General features: G+C 34.4%; 1 protein-coding gene across 5 annotated transcripts; it reads left to right on the top strand.

The window, feature by feature from the left end:
• Nucleotides 1–379: 379 nt before the first annotated feature.
• On the top strand, nucleotides 380–18,247 carry LOC105561806 (elongation of very long chain fatty acids protein AAEL008004). Of its 5 annotated transcripts, none has more exons than XM_012012125.1 (4): nucleotides 380–466; nucleotides 15,913–16,164; nucleotides 16,244–16,487; nucleotides 16,862–18,247. In XM_012012125.1, the coding sequence occupies exons 1-4, from the start codon at nucleotides 395–397 to the stop codon at nucleotides 17,335–17,337; spliced, it is 1,044 nt and encodes a 347-aa protein (XP_011867515.1). In that variant the 5' UTR covers nucleotides 380–394; the 3' UTR covers nucleotides 17,338–18,247. The 5 variants fall into 5 exon arrangements, with proteins under 5 accessions (XP_011867515.1, XP_011867517.1, XP_011867514.1 ...); XM_012012127.1 differs by lacking the exon at nucleotides 380–466 and adding an exon at nucleotides 5,081–5,394; XM_012012124.1 differs by lacking the exon at nucleotides 380–466 and adding an exon at nucleotides 8,246–8,643.
• The last annotated feature ends 481 nt before the right edge of the window (nucleotides 18,248–18,728 follow it).

Raw genomic sequence — 18,728 nt, 5'->3', positions numbered from 1 at the left:
GGTATAAAGATGATATCTTCGCGTCCATTTATCGGCATTACACAGAACTGTCGATACGCGATTTCTAAGTATGCCCGTCCCCTTCCCCCCCCCCTTCCCCCAACATGTACGCAATGCTACGTCCAAATCTTCTGGGAAGTGATTGAAATACCATCTTTCAGTCGTAGGTGTAAATTCAAACATAGGATTCTCTTTAAGTTGTCAGTAATAAATAACAATAATCTAGTTGAGGTAATATCTTTCGCAATTATTTCCTGTATTAAAACACCGGCCGGTCAATGTCGACTAAAAAGCTTGATTATTGTTATCTAGTCATCGGAGCACAGTTTAGAATGGAAAAATAGACGCAAGGATATCAACTTTATACTGTTATTAGTGCAACAAATGTTACCACATGCCCCAGTGGTCGAATTGGTTAGACGCCCATCTAGAGAGTAGAAAAGTCCAGCTTCAAACCCTGGCTCAGGTAATATTTTTTAACGGGGAATTTTCTCCCATGCTCTCTTTTATTTTTGATTCTTTAAATGAATTACAGCTTATTAGGTGAAAAGTGACAACGATTTACGCAGTATACGATGCAATAATCTTGCAGTTTTTCATAGCTTCTTGGAATATGTCTTGGAAATCTTTTTCGCTGCGACTTAAAGTGGAAGATAAACTGAATTAAAAAATGCGGAGGTCTTGTAAATGGTAATAAGAGAACAGAGACAAATTGAGATATCAAGTAGCGAGTAGTTTTAAACGATGACGTAATTGACATGTGTCAATTTTATTATTAGATATGATAGCCTGCATCGGGATAATATTTACAGTGTTTTTCCATGAAATTTTACTCCAAGGACAATAAATTCATAATAGAGTCAATAAACGGCACCCATTAGTTTAACGAAAACCCCGCTATCTCATTTTAGAAGTCTATCTCATAATAGGGGACTCTCCACTACTATTCGTCAAATTACTACATAAAATTACTGTATGCTGTATTATATGTATTAAATATATATTTTAACAATTTGTTTTCTCGTTATAAATGTTATCTCGATGTGGGCTATTTGTGTGTACGTGTGCGTGTGCATGCATGTGTGTGTGTGTAAAGGCAATATGAAAAGACTATACTTATAAAACATCAATATGATATTCATTAAATACAATTGCAGGAAAAATGGTATGCTGATTGTGAAATAAAAATCAAAAATTAAATACAAGTGCATCGATAATTTAAGTATTTATAGTCGGATCTTTCGTTAGCTTCTATTCAAGACCGTCTTGAATTTATCTAAAAATACTGTACGAAACATTTCATTGGCTACGGAGTATCTAAAGATGATCTCGCGTCTCGCGGCAGTCTTGAATATAAGATCTGACTGTGTACCGACCTAAGTGACCTTTAAAAGTACATTAGAAACTGTTATAAAACATAAATTAATTATTAACGTAAATTAATTATTAATGATTGAGTTAATTAAAAAGCACAACGTAACTAATTATTTATTTTAAACGATAGCCTGACGACTCGATAACAATACTGTAATCAGCAATGCATTATGTTACTATACGTATACATGGCATATATGTTGAAAAATAAACACAAACAAGAATTACATTTAAAGACACAAGCATGTATTCGAGGTTAAACTATATTATACATTCTAATACAATTGACTCGAATGTTCCAAAGACAAATAGTATAAATTCACACGTTTAATAGTACACGGAGAAAAATAACACCTAGGTCTACAAAAAATGGGATCATGATTGTTGTTGGGCAGCTGGGTGTCGTTTCCCAAGTAATTTTCTGCGTAGAATTCGAATCCGAGGTCAGAATTGGCCCATCACGTCAGGATTTTGAGATATTTGAGGTTATATACTCGAAAAATGGCTTTTTGGGCTACTTTTGAGGTTATGTACAGGACGCACAAGATTTTTTAGCTCTTTTCTTTTAATTGCATCATTTAGTACCACTCTTTCCCTTCAAAATGAGCTGTCAAATGGTCATCTACGATTTTTCCTTGCAAAGTTACGGCCATTTTAAAATAACATGATGAATTCCAAACTCTGCGCCGTTATAGCCCAACAACCTCATGAGCATTCACATTAAACCATCTTGAATTTTCAAAATCTGATTTCAGATTCCCCATCAAACCCATATATACAGTTTTCAGCCCAGGTTTACGGATTTATAGTTCAAAGTTTACAGGTTTAATGTGAATGCTCATGAGGTTGTTGGGCTATAACGGCGCAGGGTTTGGAATTCATCATGTTATTTTAAAATGGCCGTAACTTTGCAAGGAAAAATCGTAGATGACCATTCGACAGCTCATTTTAAAGGGAAAGATCGTAGAACTAAATGATGCAATTAAAAGAAAAGAGCTAAAAAATTTTGTGCGTCCTGTACATAACCTCAAAAGTAGCCTAAAAAGCCATTTTTCGAGTATATAACCTCAAATATCTCAAAATCCTGACGTGATGGGCCAATTCTGACCTCGGATTCGGATTCTACGCAGAAAATTACTTGGGAAACGACCCCCAGCTGCCCAACAACAAAACCTTGTAGACCTGTGTAATTTGCTGACGCAGCAGATTTTTTGCTGTTGTAGCAAAATCTGTTCGTTATTATATGAACAGTAAGAAGATTTGTTACGAATACTAATCGCAATTTGCTGGATATAATTTTCTGGATTAACAAATTATCCCGAGCAGAAATTTTAGTAGGGTTCAGGCAGCCCTGACAGGGCCCTTTGTTGCTCCTTACAGTTTTTAATATGGGGTGGAGTATCAATAGGCTTCCTATTAAAAAATTCACTTTGTAACTAATTGTTAAATTGTGTTAAATTGTGTTAAATCACATAGTCATCAAAAGTATATTCAGGTTATTGAGGTCTATCCATGATCCAGACAACTCGCTCTTGCATCATATCGGCTCGCCTTTTATACTAATACGGGACGATTTTTACTTACGAGAAAGACGCGCGGTCGCCACGTCGCGGCAGTATGTGGTACTAGTGCTATCTATTCAGGAGGGAATCAGGCGTATCGGGATTTCGTTGTGACAGCAAATGTATTTGCTAAGAATATATTATTTTGCTTCAGTAGCAAATTTATGTGATTGTAATTACAAATACACTCAGCAAATTTTGTTCTATTCTCGCAACAAAATAGATTTTGCTATAATGACGAATAATTCGTAAAATTAGTTCTATCAACTAAATTTTATTGCTATTACTACGAATATGCAGTAGCAACGGCGATTTTGCTATCACAGCAAAATTATTTTTTTCCGTGTATAAATTTCAATAGAATACATTCAATGTTACTTAAGAATTTATTATTGGCACGTAAAACAATTGTATATCCAATCTTTACCGAAAATTTCTAATACACTGAGAAAAAAGACTTTGAAAATTTATTTGTGGCACATAAAGTTTATTTCACTGAAATAAATCTCTTATTTAAATACGGCGAAATAAAATTTTATTTCTAGCAAATAAACGATTTATTTTATTTTTTAAATAAGTATTATTTATTACAAAAAATTGTTTGTTTCCTTGAAATGAGTTATTTATTTGCAAATATCAAGCTTCTTTACATTTTTATAAATTATATATTTCTAACAAATAAATTTAATTTACCTAAATAATTATAACTTCTTTGCACAATTTTGTTTTATTCCAATTAATAGCAATGGAACTAATATTCACTCTAATCATAAATATTTTGGATCATGAATATTCATTCTCATTGTCAGTCAATAACACAGAAAAGCAAAAATTTGTCTGTATATTGAAAGGCACGCATCACTTTGGTCTGACGAGTAAGATATTCTATTGCAAACTTACTTATTGTATTCTCACTCCATCGTTGTTAATGTATTGTATCTAAAACTTTCTGAACACTATGATCCATTTTTATAATGGATTTAAGCACACTTAACATATAACACTGCACACTGCACACTTAATATGACAAATCAGACACAGAAGGACAACGAACCGTTGTGACGTCCTTTAGCACGATCCGCCATATTGCATGATGCAACGTGAATCAACTAGAAGTAAATTTTGATCCAACGAAATGGCTATTTGTTTCTGAGACATAAATTTAATCTTTGGAAATAAATGTCGCATATCTATACAAATTATCTTCTTGTAACTAAATATAATATTGCTATAAAAAACATAAATTTGCCACAAATAAATTAATTTTCTGAGCAAGAATTAAATGAAATTTTTTTAACACGTAAGTAGAAAAATTAGATATACTTTACAGAAATGTATATTCTGTTACCACAGCCAAATTTCTTTATAACCAATAAATATCGAAGAAAATGTCATAAGTAACGTTTGTTTCTGAGTATATCGACTTTTTTCTCTCAGTGTACTCTTGGGGCACCTTCACATCTCGATGCAGAAGTAATTAATAGAAAACCTTGTCGGTAATATTAATATTATATACTGACTGTTATCTAGTATATTTAAATTAATTTATAAATGCGATCATCACTGTTTTCTAGACTAGACAAATGTATCGCGCATCGCGTTTTTAACGTCAAATTTTGAAAGTGTTGGTCGGTTCGTGTGGACTTTATTCTCTAATACTTCTATTAAATTAGTAACTGTTATATGAGAAGAATAATATATTTCATACAGAATCGGTAATAAGCGAAGAATTTTTTTTTAACATCCTCTCTGGAAAAATAAATAAGTTACAACATGAAATTACACATTCAATACTCCAATTTCAATCAAAAATTTTTGCTACAAATTAATATTAAAGATTGCAAAACCACAAAATGTGTAAATGTAACCTATTATTATTTTTAATTTCCACACATGTCTTATCTATAATATATATCTTGCAAACAAAATTTACCTAATTATATAACTGTCCATGTCAGTTTTATACTTGCCAAGTGAATTCGTCAAGTCAGAAGCCTTCGCCAATATCCTTTCGTATCACAGCTATGATTGCACCATCGATTCGGAAGGAACCTTGACAAAATCACTTTCGATGAAGTAACAAAACACGTGAACGAGCGACGCGTCTTTAGTCTTATCTTTTTCTTAACGGGGCTAATAGTAAATGCACGATGTGGATTTGAGGAGGTATAAACCTACGAGGCTTACGGAGGTGTTCAATGACAAACGATATAAGGCCCCGTGATTGCCGTGCGGCCTTAGTTTGTCGACTGGTGCCTCGCGGAAGAGGTGCTCGCACCCGTTCGCGCCTCGATCTAATTTTCTTTTATTTTGTCTTTCCTTTTTTCTCTTCCCCTTTTTGGATACGTCGTACATGATCACTCGTGAATTCAGTCCCGCTCTACAGTGAAACTTGCGAACGCGCTTGTTTCAAGCCGGGAGGATTTCGCAACGGCAGAAGCACACGAAGAGTGACACAGTGAGTATTAATTAGCACGATTTACGTGTTTCGCGTAGAAATTGTTATTGTTATCACAAATTGTAGTTACTCAATTTTTTATGAGGAATGTTCCAATTACATCTGTGTCTGTAGAAAATTACATTAGATCTGTGTCATAAGTTAATGATTCCTCGTGTGGTAGATCGTGATTGTAAACATTTATACTTTTTTTATATGATACATTTCGGTTTACAAATGTATAAAAAATTGACTTTTTATTAACAAAGTAAATATAAAACATACTTTTCCCGAAAATCATACTTCAAAATTAAATAAACAAAAAGACTCAATCAATATTAAAATTTTGCATTTTTATGATGTACAGAAAAGATTTCCGAATCTAATGCTATTACACTTTAATGTATCATAAAATAGAATCGATATAGCGCCAATCATATTTATTATAGAGAAAGGAAATAAAAAATTCTATAATCTAGAATAAAATGATAGTATGTATCGTCTTTTGTCGAATATCGTCGTGCGTTGTAAGTTTGAGGGAAAATTTATTCTAAACGCAAGAATATATAAAGTTACTCTTGTCTCAATATAGTAAGTCAATCTATTTTAATTCGATAGAGGAAAATAAGAATTATTGATTTTATTTCGATATTGTATTATTTTTATACTAAATGAGGTTGTGAGAAATATGAATGCGTCAAGAATATTTTTGTTTCGGTAACAGAAATCCTTTCCGAGGGTGTAAGGAAAAAACTGGAAAGGCACCCTGATTGAAGAAATAATACGAGTTTGCTGTGTAAAACGTTAAAATTTACATTTCATCAACATGGGTCGCTTTTTGCTGGATGATAGAGTAGATAAATACACGCGCGAAAAGTTAAACATTGACATTATATATAAATACAATTTTTAACTATAAGAAATCGCATATAATTAAAAATAAATAACAAAAACGAGCGTGATACTCAATGAATTTCAGTGTCGTACATTCATATCGCATTAGCGTGGCACTCATAAATCTAGTTAACGTATTTAGATGATATTTAAAAAATCCCAGTCATAAAGGTGACGTCAATATCAATTAATTCAATGTTAAGAATTCCCCACGTCTGACTAGAATCAACTTCTTTTTTTGCGCCTAAACTCGTCCATTGTTAATTTATAATCTTGAAAAGGGAAAAAATTTTATTGAATTCATATGTTAAATTATCATAATATATTGACCATATGAAGTAGACATTATAATTAAAACACATGTAATTACATATAAAAACATATAATATAAACCTCAAGAGACACTCAATTACAAAAATTTGATATATATTTTAAAGTTATCAAAATATATTTCTCAGTAAAGTAGACAAAATTTTTTACTATATCATAAATTTGATTTACTTATATTATTTTACACATGACGATTCGTTTTCTCCAACACATCGCTAATTAATTTCTTAACAATTATAATTAGCGATGCGTTGAAGGAGACAAATCGTAATTAGTAATTACACTTAATTTTAGATATCACGCACAAAACGATTTTCCTTCTAAATCGCATTGCAGATATAGATATTTTGAAGTATCCTAACACAAGGAAACTTGACTTTCGATCTCAGATCTTTGTGCAGAACGCTAGCATAGAACTCATTCGTCCTTCACAGACTTTTTCTTCTTAGAACGTTAGCATGCTTGAGAAACTACTTCTCTTCGTTCTTTAAGGTCGGGCGAATTCCTTCGCTCGGGCATAAAAACATTGTGCATAATTAAAAACAAATTAAAATAAGTGTACCTCATACGAACACACGTAGGCACGCGGTCACGCGCGTTACGCGACAATATCGAGGGCGCGTGCCACAAGAACTACTCAAAGGTGTCGTAGCTTACTTTCGTTATCACATACGGGAGGATGCACCTGACTCGTCAAGCAAATAGCAGTCTTAAGAGAGCGCTACAATACGAATTGCGTCACGAAGCGGAGGCTCCATGTCGCAAATCCGTTACTTCTTTTTCTCGCGCGTTCGACGTTTGAGGGGGAAAAATACCCAGGGGCAATTTAAATTTGATGATATGCGAGTTCAAGAAAACTTGCTGTGACTGACAGAAGAGAAAATTTCCATCCGGCACGTGTGCGTATAAGAAGGATGCGGTTGTCGATGACGATGTCACGGAAATTCCATTGTGATTACCGTATTTTTCGATATGATTTATGACCGTATGTCGAAACATGTTTGCAAATTCTATGTTGCGCGTCTCGCTGACTTGCGATGAGATAAAAGTTATTCGTACAATCGAACAAACGGTTTTAGAATACCAGTAATTGCCCAGAAAAGTGGCTGTAATGTTAGATCGTCGATCGCGGAAAACGTACCGAGACGTTTCGCGAATCAGAGTACTTCATGACAAGCGGTAGCAGCGATACCATTTCTTACAGTGGAGATCACTTATACAACATAAGGGCAACCTATAATCAAGGAAATTCGTTAATATCACACTCGCGAAGAAAGTGAGATCGTAAGTTGCAAGAAAATCACTCTGCATCGCGAGATGTGATTATGGAAACTTTGTTATAGTCTGTTTACTTTAAGGCACACGCACGCCACTGCGACTTTGTGCAATGCACACACATCTTTTCGATAACTTCGATAACGACTTTCGATACTTTTACAAGATATAAGAAAGGAGAAAAAATTATCTGCACTCGTGATTGATTGTAGTCGATATCGTAATGCATCTCCCGAGGAAGAAATGATTTTTATTCTCGAGGGGAAGATACATCTGCTTGACGTATCAGGCATCCTACGTATGACTGGAGATAAGCGCCCCTCTCGTAGCGTCGAGCATCGACGTCTAAATGTTACGCATCATTAAAAATACGTTCAAGATTAATCACAGTAGAGTCAGCGTATTGTTGCAGGTGTAACTCGGTTCCATTAACGCGAAACCAAGTAACGAACAGGATTGCAGGACGAGTATCGGATACGACTACAAACGCGTGTGAGGGACCGCATTTTTCTACGGCGAGAACGAGTTCTCAGTCGCATGTAGTCTTTAGACGGTCACTTTTCCTTTCTGCAGCGGACACGCGGGTTGCGAAATATACGCGCGCGGGCTTGTGCGAGTTACGAGCGGCGTTCGTCGTTTTTCGCCAGAATAATGGGACTTGTTTTCATGGAAGTCGCAAATTGCGAAATTACGGGAACGGACAGTTTTCGCGCCTGGCCTCCCTTCGATCGACAGACCGGCACGGCGATCCCGGGAGAAGAGCAACGCAAGGTTAACCGCGAGAGCGGATGGTACATTACTTCACGCTCTTTATAAAATTTGACAAATCGAATTGACAAAGGGAACCAGATCGACTGGTTTCGAAATAAATGTGCGATAGACGTTCCACGTCAAATTGCTAAGTTGCAAAAATGTGGTTTGCGAGTACACTGATAAAAATTCGAACTTCATTTTACTGTGAAAACATTTTTAACCTTCGAATTACGCTGTTAAAATGCGAAGTTATTTGTAATTTTACTTCAAAACGTTAAAATTACCATTCAAATGAAATTATGTTTCCGTTAAATATTTTTTCAGTTTACTGTCTGATGTTAAAAATACATGATTTATTGTAACATTCCCTTTAAGATGGTAAATTTACGGCGCGCACAGCGTAGTAAGTTGATGAAATTCTCTATTGCGCAAATTCCACTTTACTGAAATACTGCGATATCACCAACAAAAGGGTAAAATTTCGTGTCGGACTGTAAATTTACTGTATAGAAGTGAAATTTAAGATATGAAATGTTACGGATGAACCGGAAGCTAATTTACAAATTAAGTGACTAAAAGTACCACATTCAATTAATTTTTCATAATATTTCTGTATTTCTAATGAAACCAAAGGAAAAAATGAAAATTCAGACAAATTTACCAAGAAATAAGTAAAATTCCTTTGTAAATTCGCACCCGATTTTTATCAGTGTATGCTTGGTAATTTCCCTCCCCAACTTTCTTAGCCAAACTCGTTACAATACAAGTGCAATGGTAACGTGAATTGTCTTTCTCAATGAGCATTAAATGATTATAATTCGATTATAATTTGCCGGTTAAAATTATTTCCTCGTAACGCCATTATACTGCTACAAAAGTGGTAAAGATCTTATTTATTCCGAAACTGATTTCTCGCTATAGGAATATCGACAAAGTTCGTCATTTAAGTATCATCATCTTTCAATTTTTAAAGTGACATTTTTATGATTAGACCTGAGATTAAATTTCATTTGTTTAACTGACTCATGACTATTCTCAAAATTAGAAAAAAAATGCTTTAGCGTCACCCGCTAATTGCCCAAAGATTACTCACGTCTCGATATCTTCATTGAACAGAGATTCTGTTCCATTCTAATTTGTTTAAGGGTTCAGTAATTAGCGGAACATCTAATTGACACGCCTTGAAAAATATTACTAAAATGCAAACAGACGATCAATACTTGTTTATAACATTGCTACTGTAGGAATATATGTGTTCAGTCAGCTTTTACAAGTATGTCGTAGAGACGAAGGTCAAATATTGACATATTTAATGGATCAAAAGTGCCGCCTGCTGAAGATTGTTCAGCATTTGATGAGATAGAGTTTACATAGTGCAATTTTGCATTCAAAGCATATGAAACTGCACCGCAATGTTAATGAGATGAAATACATAAATTTTTCGCGACGATCACTTTAGAATACCAGGCTGTAAAATAATGATCGTTGAAACGATAAAATCTGATATATCAGAAAGTGAGTCGTCATCATTTTTTATTACATTACATAATACAAACTGAATACAAAGAAGCTTCCTCGATTCCCATATTTCCAATAAACTCTCTTTTCTGAGAGAATCTTCAACAATTCTCCCACGTATGTAGGTATGCTTTATGGTAATTTGTGAATCCGTTTGAATAAAAAAAAGCACATTATGTAAAATAATTTTTTTATCTAACTATCGGAATGAATTATAAAAATCTGGCGAAACCGTCTTTGACGTATTCATTTTCTCAAGGCTAAAAAATAAGATCCGTATTTGCTACTGTCGAGAGTAAAGAGAACAAACGGGCAGTGCAAAGGCGGTTTTCCGCGCTCGTAGAAAATAGACCATTAAAAACACTGAGTCGTTTCTAATTTGCCTTGATCGGTGAAAGGACAGTGATTTAACCTTCCGAGGGATTATATTATATTCAGCCGGTACTTTCGAGAAAAGTTATAGCAATCCATAGGTTCTCGAAGCTTTGCGTTGAGAGTATGGCAAATTCGGACCGAGCTGCGTGCCTTGTAATTCAAATCGCGAGTTCACTGAGGTACATCCGTTCCATTTGTTTTCATTACATCCTTCGCTTACCTCGTAATAATACTTTAAGGAAGAAAACATTGCAACAATAATGTGTGATTAATTCTGAGTTTTAATTCATTGTCCTTTCTAAGTAATCATGTCCCCATCTATGATGTAAATAGAAAAAGAACGACGGGTTTTATCAAAATTTTCAACGTTTTACGCGATGGATTTAAGAAATTTTTCTTTTATCAAGTGCCTGTTTTTCGACAAATTTTTCAACACATTCGTATCTTTTTATACAGCTGAGTGCCATTGGAAAGCAGGATCTAATTAAAACGTTACGAGCACGCAGATTACCTCTCTTTCTGTTTTAACATAACTAGAACAACACAAGCGCGCGCGAAGCGCGCGCCATTGTTCTTCCACATTATATTAAATTATTAGAACATTAAAATATTATATTGCGCACGCCAATTAATATTATTCTCTTTTTTTTTAGTTTTCTATCATTTTTACTAAATTTCACTTTTAGTCACTATCACTATCATTTTCATTCATTCTACACCGAGAGCTATTACTTTATTACGCAAAAATGTTAGCTGTTAGTATATGGTAGCTAATCTTTCTTTTCCGTGTAAGAAAAAATTCTTTATTTTTATGTTTACTTTTTGTTTATTATTTTAACACCACACATTATTTTATAATTATATACTTTCTATGATACGCACGGAAAAAAATAATTTTGCTGTTGCAGCGAAATTGTTGCTGCTACTTGAATACTGCATATGTATTTGATAAGAATGTGATGGCGATACGAAATTTCCTTATTATACATTATTAAAATTATTCACCATTACAGCAGAACGTTTGACTGAACAGAAATTCTTTTATTTCTTTAGCTAAATATTTCGCACAATTATTTTTCAATAAAATTAGTGTTCTTAACACAGAGTTGACCATAAAAGAGAAAATAACTTTATTATAAAATAACAGACAAAATTTACTTAAATTTACATATGGTATACTGTGCTAGCAAATTATTTTTCTCCGCGTGATGTCTGTGAGTGGAACAAGTTTTCAACTTGCCTGCAACAGCCCTGAGATCTAAGCAGCTGCCCTCTCGTGCCGTTCAGTGAACTAAAGTTGCAATCCGTAATCCATCTCTCATGGTAAAAAGCTGGAACAGCAGCTAATGCCCATTCTACACCTAGGGATGATCCTACTTGTGGCTCATCCGATACTCGCTTCTATACCTAAAGCTAACCCTACTTACAGCTTATCCGAGGGAATAGTATAAAGTGTAAAAGGTTTACACTTTGGTTGGTTTCCAATCGTACCAAAGTACAACTACAGTGTACCTTTTACACTTTATACTACTTCCTCGGATAAGCTGTAAGTAGGATTAGCTTTAGGTATAGAAGGGGTATCGGATGAGCCACAAGTAGGATCATCCCTATAAGGTGTAGAATGGGCATAAGATTCACCCTGTATATACAAAGGTAAAATTTATTATATTTTTTATTACAATACATGTAAAATTTTTATAAATTGATAATTATCAAATAAACAAAAATATATTATACTAATATACGTATTATCAAATAAAATATAAACTTAATAGCTATAATAGGAACTTAAGTTTAATTATTGAAACAGCTTATCAATCATAATGCATATTCTACTTTCACAAATATAATTCAAAGTATTAATAAAAAAATTAATCAATGTTATGTATGATTGGAAAACATACGTAAGTATTATCATCAATATAACCCAACTAGAACATATTGGTCATGAAAACATCAAGATGACATCGTTTTTCGATCATTTTTTATGCATCATGGTGACGTCAAAATAGCCCACCAAGAGCACCTATTTGTGACATCATTAAGACATCGAAATGTTGTAAAGTTAATCTCGTTTTACCAAGCAAAGTTAATTAAGTATTATACATCAAAAATAAATCGAAGTAATATAAGACAAACATAATATATGACTGATCATGTAATCTGTAATAATATATTATTATACACGTCACGAATATCATGGTCATTAGTCAGTCATTGCGAAGTAAATCTTGATCATTTTATGACGTAAAATTCGTCATTTTAATGTCACATTGACGTTTTTGTGATTAACTTGTTCTACTTGGGAAGGTACTACAATACATTTGTTGCCAATGAGACTAATAGGCCATACCTTTAAGTCACTTAAATCTTTGAGAACATATTGTATATTAAGTAGTGATGAATCGCACGGATATAAATATAATGGAGACTGTTTAATAAAATGTTTTCCAATAAGAAAGATATAGCCCTTTGTTGTTTTCACAATATTATCCACATAGCACAAATTACTGTTTGCCGGCTGATAGTCGACATTTTTTAGTTACCTTGAAGACAACTTTTTAAGTGGACATTTAGTCTACTATCTATAGGATGGTTTATTGTCGACATTTTCAGGAAGTTTAAAGTCGCCTTTCGGTAAAGCGAAAAATTAACTAAAAAATATTTTTTCGCCAAGTACAAAAATGTGTAAAAAGTATCTTTTTGGCCAATTTTTCTGGTCAATATGTCGAACAGATATATGTATAGCGAATCGACGTCTCACTTTCCGCGTGTAGCGCAATAGTCGCGACATGCATGCTCCTTGCTTGTTCGTGAATTATCAGTGTCTTCCTGATAGACGACAATCGTATTTGGACATAAGATGAGTCATATTTTTCGCGTGGCTATCGAATTAATACGATTTAATGTGTCGATTAATACAAGTTAATCAAGGAAATCTGTCAAATTTGTCAAAAATATAAAAGCATAATTAAATAATATAATATATACTCTGGTTTATTGTCTGTTTTTTTATTAAGACATATGCTCATTATAATTATTATTTAAGTTTAATTGGAGCATTTTCAAAGACTTGATCAATATAATTTTATTATTTCTTAATTGTATTATATATTGTAAATATTATACAATTAAAATATAAAAACTTTAATCATTCAGGTTTTCAAGATGTCACTATTAAACATTTAGTAGTTAATATAAATAACGTAAAATTGATTAAAAGTTGACTTCTAATTGCCATAAAGTAGACTTCTGATCGCCATAAAGTAGACTTCTAATCATCATGTTGACTTTTAATTGCCATAAAGTCGACTTCTAAGGCTGACTGACAGCCGATTATAGTCGAGTCATTTGTCGACTATTAGTTGACTATAAGTTGACATTCAGCTTGACTTTGAAGTCGACTTTAGACTTCTGCTGCCGACTGACAGTCAACTAATAGTCGACTTGGTGCTGTTTGGGTATGTATTTCTATTACTTCTGTATTGCCTCTCAAATTACAATAAGTGTCTGCAATACTGTAGTAATTGATGGAAAATGACAAGTTTGCGAAATGAATTCTTTTATATTGTTTGTACCATTGGTAAGAATAGTTTAATAAAGGCCCATTTATATGTTCCATATGAACAAAAAGTTTAACTTTGACAAAATTTTTTAAGTCACACTTATTTAATTTTAATGAAGAATTGATTTCTTGTAATCGACGATGTATTTGTTGTAATGGATTATTAGAAAATTTTAGTAATTTCTTTAAATGACCGAGGTAATTCTCAAATGGAAACGCCGAATATTCATCTAAAGGGCCATAAATTTCGTCGTCATTATAACGTCATTCGAAAGACTTACATATGACGGTCATTTTTTGGTCATTTGACGTCATTCGGACGAACCTGACTAGTATTTGACGTCAAAATGACGTCCGTCTGCTACCTGGGCATAAGATATACTGTGCTAGCAAATTATTTTTCTCCGCGTGATATCTGTAAGTGGAACAAGTTTTCAACTTGCCTGCAACATTCCTGATGCCCATTCTACACCTAGGGATGATCCTACTTTTACCACATCCGATACCCCTTCTATACCTAAAGCTAATCCTACTTGCAGCTTATCCGAGGGAGCAGTATAAAGTGTAAAAGGGTACACTGTAGTTGTACTTTGGTACGATTGGAAACCAACCAAAGTGTAAAACTTTTACACTTTATACTACTCCCTCGGATAAGCTGCAAGTAGGATTAGCTTTAGGTATAGAAGGGGTATCGGATGAGCCACAAGTAGGATCATCCCTAGGTGTAGAATGGGCATGAGATTTAAGCAGCTGCCCTCTTGTACCGTTCGGTGAACTAAAATTGCAGTCGGTAATCCATTTCTCATGGTAAAAGGCTGGGGCAGGCATTAAGATTCACCCTGTATATTTCTTTATATACATAGTTTTTAACTTGTTTATTATCTCGCTGATTACCAAGATAAACTTTTAATGCTTGCCAAGTACGAACGCATGAAAAGGCAACATAAAGTTGTCCATGATTAAAAACATCTTTGCGAAGATCTATTCCTACTTTGTCAAATATTTGTGCCTGTGACTTATTAATTGTCATCGCAAAAGCTAATTTTATCGTTTCTTCCTCCTCCTTTCTCTATCTTCCCTTTCTTCTCCTTCTTCATACACATAACATAAACTGTGTCGAAACCGCAAGTCGAAGTGAACTCGCAACGAGATCGACACATAAACTGTCGAAATAACCCTCTTAAATGCAAACTGTCAAAACCGCGAGTCGAAGAGAATCGACTCGCAACAAGATCGAAATCGAGTTTCGAGAGAGCCAATCGGCATCGCGGAAAAGCGACAACAATGAACTCGCAATGCCTTTTTTAGATAGGGATTTAAACAAGTTTTTTTATTCCGATGTATGCAGTTCGCGTTTCTTATATTAAAAAATCCTTACTTTGATTATCAGGCTATGACCGATATTCCAAACTTGACATTCAAAATAAACATTTTAGGTCGTTCTCCAATTGCCATAATCTCACATAGTAAACGTCACACTAGTTCATTGACGGCTATCAATTATGTAAAATAAAAAAATACGATTCTGACGACTTCTGTATTTCCTAGTTTTGCAACAAGTGTTACGCGTGTTGGTTAAACCAGGCATTTAAATCTTCTTGCTCAGGCAATAAATATAGTCGTTAATCTAGAACGATATAATAATTGGCGATCTTATATAATAATATCAATTGATCTATAACGATGTATTTCTTTACCACAAAACATCATCAGTTTTGTAACGAGACAAAATGACATAAAGCGCATTATTCTATGATCGCAAACTTAAATCTTAGCCTTAACAGGATTAAAGTAACACAACAATGGTAAAAGTTGTATTTTCATTTTAGATGGCGCAATTAGTGCAAATAATTTACGACGGTTACCGAGACCTGATGGACAACAAAAGCGATCCGAGGGTCAGCGACTGGTCGATGATGAGCAGCCCGTTCCCCACGTTGGCGATCTGCTTGCTCTACGCCTATTTCGTTAAGGTCTTAGGACCAAAACTGATGGAGAATCGAAAACCCTTTGATCTCAGAAAAGTGATGATATGGTACAATCTCTTTCAAGTAATATTCTCAACGTGGTTGTTTAACGAAGTAAGTTGCCAAGCGAGCCTGCTCATGCAGATGAAGGAACTCGTCGAGATATACTTGATCTTTTCTCTCGTGTTTGCAGTGTCTGGTCACGGGCTGGGGAGGACAGTACTCCTTCAGGTGTCAGCCGGTCGATTACTCAAATAATCCACTCGCGCTGCGCATGGCACGGGGTTGCTGGTGGTACTACATCTCAAAATTCTTCGAGTTCACGGACACAATCTTCTTCGTGTTGAGAAAAAAGAACGATCACATTAGCACTCTCCATGTCATCCATCACGGCTGCATGCCCATGTCTGTTTGGTTCGGCGTTAAATTCACCCCCGGTAAGCATACGATCACTGTCTTTCATTTGCAGGACACACTCAACCGTAATATCATTCTTCTTGAAATTCGACTCTACGTATGAACCGCCGTTGATATAAAATATCACAGTTTATTTCGCAAATATGCAACGTCTGAATTTAAATTTAACAAGCTTAGTTTGATATTAATCTTGATAATTAACCCAGGAAGCTTTTCGCGTCTATTTTAAATTTGATTTCTTGCTTTGTAATAATTATAACATAGTAATGTATTCAATTTAGAGCTCGGGTTTTCCGGTCAATTTGCAGTGGATTTGGAAGATATTATATATTCGATTCTGCTGAGTGATAAAACGCAACCTCTTCATAACACTGATGGTTTTTATTTCTTGTAGGTGGTCACAGCACCTTCTTTGGGTTTCTGAACACCTTCGTACACATCGTAATGTACTCGTATTATCTTCTGGCGGCGCTCGGGCCGCAAATACAACCATATCTGTGGTGGAAGAAATATCTGACTACTTTGCAAATGATCCAGTTCATCCTCGTGGTAGCCCATGCATTCCAATTGTTTTTCATCGATTGCAATTATCCGAAAGCCTTCGGCTGGTGGATCGGCATGCACGCCCTGATGTTCTATTTCCTCTTCCGTAACTTCTATAACGAAGCGTACCAGAAGAAGAAGAATTTGCTAAACGAGCAAAAGAACGATAAGGAGCAGGAACAAAATAAATACAGAGACGATGTCAAAGAAAGCAACAGCGATAAGAACGTGATATACGCAAATCAGTACAAAATGGCCACCGGTTACATCTCGGACAGCGGTCTCAGGAATCGCGTGTTCATCGATAATCGAGGCTTTGATGAATAACATAAGAAGCCCCCAATTTGAAAAGATTTTAATCATTTGTCGACCGCACATTTCACTGCGAATTATGTCGAACACTTCGCCACATTGCACCACAATCGCTATCCTCACAGTGTGATCGAAAAGTAGGTAATAGACAGAAGAAATTAAAGGAAAATGAAAAATAAGAGGACAAGCGTGTTGAACGCCTACCAGAATTTTTTTTTATCTGGTCTCAGCAGCGTTCTTTCTGGGTGGGTGCTTTGCGGCAAAGTCTTTCTTACGTCTGTACAAAATTTTCCTCGCGTTTTCTATGTATATTAAAGTGTGAACGGATGTACATATACGGAATGTGTGTATACTACAATAATTTGTGTACGTTTGTTAGTTTAGCGAGGAGTGAAAGCAGACTGGCTAAGCACTGTAACGAAATTGCCAAAATAACAAAATATGTTATTCTTCACAGTTAAGATATAAGAACCGAAACGCATTTCTTGTTCTATAGATAATACTTCTGCGAAAGAGGTAGCCTTAAGGGAGTGGTTCTTATGGGAACATTAATGCAGACCGCTTAAGAATTAATTCCGCATTTGCTCATGTCTCCCTCTTTCAAACATAGAATAATAACGTATCGAACTCTTGCCGCGTCTCGTATCAAGAGAATAAAGAAGAAAATGCAATATTTATTTTTTATGTGCAAGAATATTTAATTAAATTATGGTTACTGTTTTGACTATTTTGACGTGAGGCGTATTCAAATGCAAAAGGTTTCTGCGAGTCCTAAGCAATGACAAAGATATGATACGAAATCTGAATAAGGTAGACAGAAAATTTAACAGTCCGTCAACTTAAGGTAAAGACTTACATATTTACCGTATGCTTGGGGCAAATATTTATTTTATTATTATTTTACATTATTAAATTGTTAGAAATAGAAACTCTTTTATTAAATCCACAACCTTTCCAAGGAGCAATTGGTTTTTACTTTATATCTCCCGTTAGACAGTTTCATTAATACTTTCAACAATACTGCCAAACATTAATACATAATATATTCCAACATATAATATATTAATGTTTGGAAGTATTGTTCGAGGTATTAATGAGAATGTCTAACGAAATATATAAAACAGGTATACCCACAGAAAAAAATTCCTGATCCAATGCTATTACAGTTGAGTGTGTCATAAAAAAAAGGATCGATATAGCACCAATCATATTTATTATAGAGAAAGGAATATTTTAATCTTAAACGAAAAATTCTAAAATCTAGAATAAAATGATAGTATGTATTGTCTTTTGTCGAATATCGTGGTGCCTACTACGTGCGTTTTAAACGCGAGAATATGTAAACTTACATTTATATTAGTTACTCTTGTCTCAATATAGCAAGTCAATCTTTTTTAATTCGATAA

This window comes from Vollenhovia emeryi, unplaced genomic scaffold (genome assembly GCF_000949405.1).
Source record: "Vollenhovia emeryi isolate VEMERY1.0 unplaced genomic scaffold, V.emery_V1.0 DF939200.1, whole genome shotgun sequence".
NCBI lineage: Eukaryota > Metazoa > Arthropoda > Insecta > Hymenoptera > Formicidae > Vollenhovia > Vollenhovia emeryi.
The sequence above is the reverse complement of the archived record's forward strand: the minus strand, read 5'-3'. Positions and strand labels throughout refer to the sequence as shown.

Coding starts and splice junctions, on each gene's coding strand:
- LOC105561806 (XM_012012124.1), top strand. CDS start 8,524: ATGGGACTTGTTTTCATGGAAGTCGCAAATTGCGAAATTACGGGAACG. Junction 16,165..16,243: donor CAACGTGGTTGTTTAACGAA/GTAAGTTGCCAA, acceptor TCGTGTTTGCAG/TGTCTGGTCACGGGCTGGGG. Junction 16,488..16,861: donor CGGCGTTAAATTCACCCCCG/GTAAGCATACGA, acceptor TATTTCTTGTAG/GTGGTCACAGCACCTTCTTT.